The following is a 10,506-nucleotide window of genomic DNA, read 5'->3' on the forward strand; positions in this document are numbered from 1 at the left end:
GACTTGGATATTGACTACTTTCAAAACTTTTGTGGTGAGCTAGGAATTCAGTACATTCCTGTTTATATTATGCATGGAAAATATAGGCTGAATAAGAACTGTAAGGCATTGGAGATAAAATTGCTAATCCTTTTGATTCTATATAAATTGGAATAAATGTCCTTTCTTGTGAAAGAAGAGGTGGGTTCTTGCCTTATTGACATTATCCCATCCCCACATAACCATACAAATGTAATTTAACCCAGATTCTATGCTCTATGTATCGACATTGGATTGATTCTTACTTTATTGTTGGGCTGAAAGATGAGGTGGGTTCTTGCACTAGATGTATGGCCTTAGATAATAGATATGGATCATGGGTCTGCTAATCTATTATAGCAAGACCCTAAATCCTAATACAATTTTGCACTTCTATCCTTCTAATCAATTTGGGTGATGAAGTATTGCACTTCTTCCTCAAATGCACAAATTGAAATGGATAATCCATCTACTTATTACAACTTCGGTACCCAATGACTAGCTACTTCACTCAAAATGATTTCTTTCACTTAATACTTCAGGGCCTTGGGGCTGGTTCAGTTCAACCAATTGAACGAACCACTGATATTTTGGATCCACTATTTTATATGGTTCTTAGTTTAAAAGTGCTTATTTGACAAACAGGACACTCCAAAAAACTAATGGTCCTCTTATATATGCATGCTAGAGATGCAAAGTTAGGTGTCCAATTTGAAAAATTTATGTTGCATCATGCAATGTTAACAAGTCAACAGCCTCACGCTTTTGATAGTGAATATTTCAAAGTTTTGAACTAGGATTTTAAAATGAATGGAAAAAGACAAACGTCAACTTAACATATAAAAAAAAAAAAAGTAAGACAAACTTCAAACTTATGAACTAAATTGCTTCAAGTGTTGGACGTGAATCATTTTACAATACTCTATCGGTTGTACATATGAAATGAATTAATCGATTTAGATACTTGTGAACATTTATGTGAATATTCAGATGTTTCGATGATAGAATGCAGTCTCATTTTTATGTATAGGTTTGAGTGGTTGCAGTTGGTTCTAGTTCATGATAAATTTCACTATTAGCTTAGGTATTCAATTGGTTTCAAATCTTGATTATCACAGTATTTGCTTTTCTTTTAAGCCAAAGTTTCTAGAAAATAGGTTGTGTTGATTAAAACTTTCCTAGTGGTTCCTATTGTTGTAAAATATCCATTTTGAAGCCAAAATTGTTGGAAAATAGTGGATATAGTCACTAAAAGATCATTACTATCGTTCATTGGGTTTCTATTACTAGAAAATAGCTATTTTTCAAGCAATATGGTATATTTTAGTTTGCTTTTGGCAAGTCTTTCTGCACGGGTTTTGGGCTGTTTAGAAGTCCCGAAGCCTGAATTCTGGGTTTTTTCCCGTTTAACAATGAAAAGATCTATTGGAGAAAAGCTTCAGCCCATAAGGACACTAGCAACCCGAATTTGGGCTTTTTCAAGAAGCTTCAAATCAAGTTTTCACAATCTTTTAGTGCCCGGTCTTCTTTGAACGTGTGGCACGATGCAAACACTTGGGAGAAAATGGGTTATCTTTTCACAAAAAACTATTTGAATGTACAAGGGACCTATCAATGGTATGTGGGGACCACTTTGGAAAAATGTATGTGGGGCTTACCTTGAAAAATGTATGTGGGCCCATATACATGTCCACACATAGACCCACATGCATGTCCACTAATGGCATGTGGGGCCCACCTTGTAAATTGTGTGTGGGCCCCACATACATGTCCACCAATGGTATGTGGGACCCACATTGAAAAATGTATGTGGGCCCCACATACATGTCCACACATGAACCCCACGTGTATGTCCAATGGTTATGTCGGGCCCACCTTTAAAACGTACATGGGCCCCACGAACATGTCCACACATGCATACATGTCCCCCAATGATATGTGGGCCCACCTTGAAAAATATATGTGAGCCCTACATACATGTCCAGACATGGACCCCACATGCATATCCACTAATGGTATATTGGGCCCACCTCGTAAAATGTGCATGGGCCGAGACCGGATCTGCTCCTCAACACTTGGCGCCTCACACACATCCTATCATACATTGGGAACATCTCCCATTAATAACTTATTATTATTTACGAGAGATGTTCCCAATGCAAAGTAGATGTGCATGTGAGGAACCCATTTGTGAGGAGTAGATCCCGTCACACATGGGCCCCATGTACATGTCCACACATGGACCCCACATACATATCCACCAATGGTATGTTGGGCCCACCTTTAAAAATGTATGTGGGTCCCACATACATGTCCACACATGGACTCCACATGCATGCCCACCAATGGTATGTTAGGCCCACCTTGTAAAATGTATGTGGGCCCCACATACATGTCCACCAATGGTATGTAGGGCCCATCTTAGAAAATATATATGGGTCTCACGTGTTAAATGAAAGGTTTATTGACCCACACACAAGGCATTCATATATACATAACACATATTTTCATCACATTATCAAACTATTATAGCTTTTATGGTCTTTCCTGAGATTTATGAAAGAAATATCAACCAAACAGTCTTTGGTCTTCTAAGATCTATTTACAAAAACTCACATTGTCTTTTAACTATCAGATCTTGTTACAGATCTTTTGGAAAAGACTTGCCAAACAGGCACTAGTATTACCACAATAATGATTTATTATTGAAAAATAATTCTTTTCATTGGACCAATATTGCTGGAAAATAGCTCTGTGTTTAATATACTATTTCCCCCTCTATTGGAAATTTTTGGTGGACGAAGTAATAGATTTGTATGTATTGGGTGATTTGCTCGAAAAATTGACAATTGGATCTCAATTTCAGCTACCATATGCATGTATGAGGAATCTAGATCATTAGCAGGGTGTTTGGTTCCATTTACGTTTATTCAGTAAACATTTATTGATGGTGCCACATAGGCGCCATCTCAGCATTTTTCTCTCTCTTGCTCTTTTGCATACATCGAAAATGTAAAAAGTGAAGTTTGGTTTATATGTGCATGCTTGCCGTTTGTAGAAGTTATGTTTTGAAGCTTCCACAAATGGCCAGGCATTTATTCATTGTTACGCTGAGGTGGCACCTAGTTATCATAAATGGTTGAAATTATTGCATTTCTCGGTTTTACCACCAAATAAAGTACAAATGTTTAAATGGAACCAAACACATACTAGATGAACTTGATGGTATTACATAGTGCAACAGTGTCATACTGGATCGATCTGGGTTGTTGCTTGAAACGTTCCACCAAACAGCAAAACATGAAAAAATGTTTATTGTGACTTGTGAGCTTAGGTGGCACATGATTTTATTACTTGAAATGTGCCGCCTAACAACAATCACAATAAACGTTTAAAGTGGTGTTTTACACATAAAAGTGTTTATCTGAAAAGCATCCATCTATAAACGCCCACAAAATGAAGTGACACCATCATAATACAACTCAATTCGATTTATATCCACCCTCCCCCCATGATTGTTCCCCAATTGTACAGTGAAAGTTAGAATACTCCCTATAGTTTGGAAGATTTATTTAAACCTATCCTATGGTTTGCATTTTATTAAAACACCCCTTATAGTTTGTAACATATTTACTTAATCGACCGTTCACTAAGAACTATTTGTTTTGTCATCTGAAAATAATAGCATGATCACCTAAACTAAGTGGAAAATGTTCAAGGGCATGGACCCATAATCGTTTATTCCAAAAGTACCCGTAAGCTGAGTGGAAAATGTTCAAGGGTATGAATCCATAGTTGTTTATTATGAAAGCACCCGTTAACACCATTTTGTATGCAAAGCAAAAATGACCAAATAGAGAAAAATATAGTGATTGTCTGTGCTTTTTTTTTGCTAGGGGCAGAAATGGCATTTTTGTTATTTAGTCTTTTATTAAATTTATTTGAATGGATGTTAAGGTTAAAACTGTCATTTTCTACTTTTATCTAATGGAAGGTCAATTAAATAAATTGATTACAAACTATTATAATAAAACATAAATTATAAGGTAAATTTTAATAAATTCATGAAATTATAAAATGTGTTTTAGTAAATAACCATTTATTCCATTATAAACTTTTTTTAAAGGATTAAGGGGTGGGTCAGAGACCAGGATGCACATAAATGCAGTGATCGAACTATAAAGAGCCTGCATTTATAAGGGTTGATGCCGAGCGACCATTGGGTCTTTGGCATTAGTCAAAGGCCCGACAATAGTAAACATGAATGACGTGAACATGGTTTTCAAATGTGAAATTAATTTTGTAAAATGTTGGTCTTGTAAATGCTTTCGCTTGATTTATTTGTCATAATTTCAGAATACTATTAAAATAAAAAGAAAACTAACTAAATTAGAAATATAACGATAAAATAACTAAATTTTATCAAAAAATCCCCAAAAATGTCAAAACTAAGGAAAATTTCATTACGAATCAAAGGGCCGAAGTTTGTAAAATTTAAAACATTGGACAAGCCTTCTTTGAGGGTCAGATTAGCCCAAGGAATATTTCACCCAAAAAAAAAGGAAGATATGTTAAAAACTAAAAACAACTAATAGGAGCGAATTGACCAATCTTGAGCATGGTTGAAGATGAGCTGCTGAATTGTCTTACTTGTTCATGAGCATTAAAATAAGAAACAAGCTTAATTTTCATAGGTCTAAGTCAAGCCTAACCAAGCTTGCTCTAGTTAAAGGAAAATGAGCCAATTATGGGAGGGCAACTTGGCTAAATTCATCTATTTTGCCTTCTGTTTTGTTGGAGGCAAAATTGTAGACCTGTATTTGGGTCTCAACCATCCTAATATCAATCAGCTTAATTCAAGGATACAAGCCAAACCCAAGTTGGATGAGTTGACCCTGCTGGATCCCCTATTCCATGAGTCATCTCCAGCGGTAAATTTGTTTCAGCCCAGAGAACCCACCGTTTGTGAACGGTTCAAGTTTACATTAATTTTTTTTCGATAGTACATGGTGCAGATTATGAGGAAATCAGGGGTGGAAGTAGGAACAGAGAAAGATGCAAGTGAAGCCCACGGACCATTCCACCAAAAGCCTGCAATTCTGCATTGCAGGTTTGATCTTGTACCTCCTATTTGAAGAGATGCCAATTGAGAATTTCAACTATTGAATAATCCGGCAGATGCCGCACATCTAATCATCAGATAATATCTAGAACCAAAAATATCATTTCCTAAATCCCAGCAATATAAAATCTGCTAACAAAAATGTTCAGAACTAAAGAAACTTATCCCACAAATGCAACAAAATCAAGAACATTGTAAATTTAAAACTCTATAGGCCTTATCATTAACCTTTATCCAAGAAAAAAAGGGGTTAAATACTTAAACCACCCCTCGGTTTCGCAAAACACTCTCACTGCTTGCCTTATCAATAATCTCCATGTTCTTTGAGTATTTGTACAAAGTATAAACGGTGAGGGTACAATTAGCTTCTTCAGTTAGTTTCCCAAAACCAAGGTATGGTTTAAATATTTAACCCTCTCCCAACTGTACCGAAATATTACCAGGTCAGAAGCAGCATACTACGCGCATGCAAGCTAGGAGCCTTTGACTTCATAACTGTTCGGATTTGCTCCTCCCAAAATGGGTCCTCGCACACACCAGGCCACCACACAGCTATTGCAGCCGCACATCCAAGCGTCTCCGTACTTATAATGTTTCAGTACAAAATCGATCCTCAAAAGTCAAAATCAGTCCCCTGCTACTTGGACTAGTTGTGTTTGTAAAAACACCAAATGAGCAAATGGATTCAATTACGTAATCTACCCTTACATTAGGGGTGACCATGGATCCAACCCTTAGGCCAGGCCAAGCTTTGCATTTATGATAAAAGCTATAGCCTAAGTCTATATATGAGTTCGGGCTGAGCCAGACCTGATTCAAGGTGATATTATAACATTTATACATATAATATATAATATAATATAAAATAATATGTGTATATATAAAGGCCAAGCCTGAACACAAAACCTGAGCCCAAGCCAGGAATTTCCAGGCCGGGCTGAAATGATCACCCCTACGGCCCTACCTTACATTTCACTCGATCGATACCCAACTGAGTATTCCTTTAAAAACCCCTGGCATTTCACTGCAAAATGCTTTCTACTACATTCTTCTTTCTTCCATAATCCACATTACTTCCTGATTTCAATCAAACCCCACCACGCACACGCACAACAAACTTTAAACAAGAAGCATGGTGCACAACTAAAAAAAGGGAAAAAAACGAATAGAACCACTTCCAAATGTGAATGAATTGATAGTTGAATAAAAACAAAGGATAAAATGATAAAAAGATGGACCGTTAACGTCTCAAAGCAATCACTTTGGCTACGCCATGGCTGTAGTCCCAGCCTCCGAGGTTAGAGCTTACGATCAAAAATAGGTTGCGCCCATCACCCATGGTGTAGCCAAAGTGAACTAATTCCTAAATTAAATATAATATTACCATCCTCGCTGTATTTTTAATCACAATCCCATTTTCCCATGTCGTCCATATTTTCAATCCGTATCTATAAACTGTAACCATATTTATATGTATTCCCATTTATCTTATTCACAAGGTAGTCAGTATGTATCCATCCACTGTCTGTGGATCGAGTCAGGAAATGTTGTGGCTTGGTTCTACTTCGTCTGAGTAAAGAGAGAAGATGTCGACGGGAGCAGTAATGCAGTCAACGGTGGACTGCTCCCTGAAATTACCAGTGGAAGAGCTGTTATAGTGATCAAGGTACATCACAATTACAGTGATGTCATCATGAAAATGCCGCCTTATCCCCTTCTCTATGCTCTTTATGTCATCGTATCTCATTTCTCTCTTCCTTGCAGCCTCTTGGAGGGCAGCTCTCACCAATCTCTTTGCTATGCCCTGCCAAACAATGGCAATATTTTCAATTAGTTACATAGTGTTAAAGCAAAATACATCTTAGGAAACCAAGGGTGGTTCAAAATGTAGGTCAAGAAAGATATCCTTTTGAGCTTCTCCACTAATACCTAATACAGATCATAAAAATAAGAAAAAGAATTGGCATATGGATATGAGCTAGCGGTACTTACTACTCTTGGATTTTTGAAAACAATCTCTACAGCTGCTTCATCACTCAGTTGCTCCCACAGTCCATCTGATGCAAATATCAAGAATAAGTCTTGAGGCTTTAGCTTTCTAATCTGGATTGAAGGTTCTGCTGACATCACAGGCCGTTTCAGTGGGACAGGATACCCAAATTGCTGGAAATGAGGGTCCCTATTGAACTCGGGTTTCTTAAGATAGACATCTCCAATAGATCTTGATACCTAAAAAGAAAGTTAGTGTTAAAGTCCGTGTTGCCTCTTTTATCAAATTCTTCTAGACAATGGAATATATCAAAGGAAAAAAGTAGCAACTAGCAAGTGGAATATGTTCTATTTGGCACAAATACCAAGTGTCTCTCAAAATTCAATATATGGAATCAACAAGTTAAACTAGTGAGCCATATTTGTAAGTTCTTTAGCATCTCCCTGCTGACACCATAGCTGCATGTTAAAAATAAAGATAGATTTCCAAAGGAGAGAACGGTACATGTAACATCTGCATATATGGAAATGAGCAAAACCATAAGCCATTGAGTGAGAGATAGCCAGGATGGGACCAATTAGAAACTACATATTCTAACTACTCTCACACTGCAATTTTTTTTTCCTCTGCAAGTATAGCATCAATCTGCCTGAAGAGGCACATCATGTGATTTTTGGAAGGATCAAAGGAAGTTATTTGACACCTTTCCTGAAAACAGATTTGACTCATTACTCATTGATATGTTCAAAGATAAGGATTACTACTTAGACAAAAGAAAAGCATAAGATAAAAGATAATGATAGACAATGGTGCGAAATAAAATGTCCAAAAGATGGGTTCCTGGAAGATACACAACAAACTAAATCTCATTTGCAGCTCCTCTACTTTATAGTATAATGTCTACAATGATGGTTACCCAGAATCTTTCCTTTTGAAGAGTTGAATTGCAAGTTGCATGCAAAAAGATTGCAAAGGGAATCATAATGTCAAAGCAGTAGTTATGCCATCCTTCTCAATCACGCATGGTATTACTTTTTGATTAACATTTCCAGTATTGTATTCTTAAGCAATCTTATAACAATCAACTCTTTATGGAAAGCAAAGATTTGTAGCAGAAATTTTAAATAGTCTTAAAAGTGCTGCAAGGGCTGTAATCCTGTAGCCAAAAGAACATATCAGTTTCCTGGTCAGAGTAGACAGACATAGAAATCTTGTTTCCTAAGCTCTTTGATAGGGACAATGAAGTAAAGGTTAAACTGCAAATAATGGAAACTAGAATTAATATAAGGAAAGTTTGAAATTCCTTAATGGTTTTGAAATAGTCGAAACTAAAACATAATATAGAAGGCTAAACCACTATGCCAGACACACACTAAATGTCTAGAAGAACCTACAGAACATAATGGTTTTGAATTCTGCAAAGAAATGCCTCCCACCATGGAGATAAATGTCCTCTCTCATTCTCCTCCATACTACATTGAGTGGGTAAGTATAAAGGCATAAGTCTAAACCCATAATTGAATATATGATACTATGCAGAATAGGCAAGTACAAAGTACAAACTCCAAAGAGGACTTATTAGAGTGTAAGTCATCATTTCTTCACACTAATAACATCAACAAGAGTAGTAACATTTAGAACCCAAAATACTTGTTATGGAATTGACAGATCTATGTAAGCCAATTCACACAAGAAAAATAAAAAACATGGATGTAGCACCTCGCCATATTAACCTAGAGAAAGAAGAAATTGTCATAAACCCTATGACAGTACAGTACTATCAAATAATGAAGATACAAGCACCAGTTATTCCTTCTAGAGAGGATAAGGCACAGCCCTAAAACTGCCATTATGTAATTACCAAATGAATTATAATGACATATAACAACCCTAAATTCAGATACAACAAGAAGCATCGAGTCCATAATCCGATTTGTCTTTAACTCATTAAGAGTTTCTTTTTGTTTTTACATTTTTTCTATTCTATTTTCCCTTAATATTAAATAATTTCTCCTTACTCCATTTGAACCATATTTGACCATCATTAGCATTTAGCAGTACTGATTTCCAACTCCTTATGTGTGTTAAGTTTCAGTAGTAAACAATAATTAGGAATCAAGAGTACGAGAAAAGCACATTATACCTGAATTATGCCTTTTATCCGCCAAACTCCACGAGTATACACGACAATATGTGAATCATCGGGATGAAGAGCCTCGACCTCCTTTCTAACCTCCTCGACGGCAACATTATGATCAGTGGACAAGCGTTCCGCCACCACCAGATTCCTCCGCCCCTCGGAAGCTTTCCGCCCAAGAACTGCTCTAGAGTCCCCAAGATTCGCCACATACAACATATCGTTCGAAATCGCTCCAACCAAACAACAAGATCCCACAGAAGCAATCTGCGGCCGTGCGGGCCACGACCGTTTCACCAAATGCAAGAACTCCTCCTCGGTCGCATCGAATGCCTTCTTTAGAACATCGGCAGACAAACCCCCTTGTTCCGTTACAAGCTCTATAAAATAATAATTAAAAGTTGTAAATAAGGATTTAACAATATATATATATATATATAGAAAAAAGGAAAGAAAAAAGAGGGACTAGGGCATGATTGAAGGTTGGGATAGTTACTGTGGAGGTGAGGGAAGAGGTGATTATTAATAAAACGAGAAGCTTCGGGGCCGCCGTGGCCGTCGTAGACGCCAACGTAGGTGGCGGAGGGAGAGGTGAAGACTTGGCTTTGGTCTTCGAGGGATGAATTGGCTTGAACGACAGCGATGGAGAAGTCACCGGAGGCGTGGGGTTTCAAATCCATATGCCATAGAAGTCCATCGCCTCGTCGGCCAAAACATCGCTCCAGTGGTCTGTAACATGTACGCAACATCTCTTTGTCCGTCTCTCGCTCAGACTTGATTTCTCTCTCTCTCTCTCTCTCTCTCTAAGATATCTCTGTTCTTTTTTTTTGTTTTTGCAGTATTTCAGATTATAGACTTCAAACCTTGTGGAGACTTTGACGTCTTTGAATTGAGAGAGAACTCAGAGAAGGGAACGGGGAGAGGAAGAGACGGAGGGAATCGATCAACATTTTCATTGCTGGCAATAGAAAAAGTCGTGGCGATGCCGCGTAAGAAGAGGACGAGTGTTGCTCTCTATCCCATCTAATTCTACGCGTGTGTTATATGGTAATCAGAAAACGTTCTCTATTTATTAATGCTTTTAATTATCAAATTGTTTATATTTTGTTTTTCCGAGGGTTTTCATACATCAGAGTCAACTAATGCTGTCCAATTTTCTGGTTTTCTTCTCAATTACGACACCCACTCTGTTTCACATTTTCGCTTGGGATCCGCTTTCTTTGACGATATAGACCTGAC

The 10,506-nt window shown here is 37.3% G+C and overlaps 1 protein-coding gene across 1 annotated transcript; it reads right to left on the minus strand.

The window, feature by feature from the left end:
- Positions 1–6,294: 6,294 nt before the first annotated feature.
- On the minus strand, positions 6,295–10,306 carry LOC104611662 (Protein phosphatase 2C family protein). Its single transcript, XM_010278830.3, has 4 exons — positions 9,764–10,306; positions 9,274–9,647; positions 7,133–7,369; positions 6,295–6,944 (listed from the first exon to the last, which is right to left on the minus strand). The coding sequence occupies exons 1-4, from the start codon at positions 10,014–10,016 to the stop codon at positions 6,678–6,680; spliced, it is 1,131 nt and encodes a 376-aa protein (XP_010277132.1). The 5' UTR covers positions 10,017–10,306; the 3' UTR covers positions 6,295–6,677.
- Positions 10,307–10,506: the final 200 nt, after the last annotated feature.

Source organism: Nelumbo nucifera, chromosome 1 (assembly GCF_055504915.1).
Source record: "Nelumbo nucifera cultivar China Antique chromosome 1, China Antique-T2T, whole genome shotgun sequence".
Classification (NCBI taxonomy): Eukaryota; Viridiplantae; Streptophyta; class Magnoliopsida; order Proteales; family Nelumbonaceae; genus Nelumbo; species Nelumbo nucifera.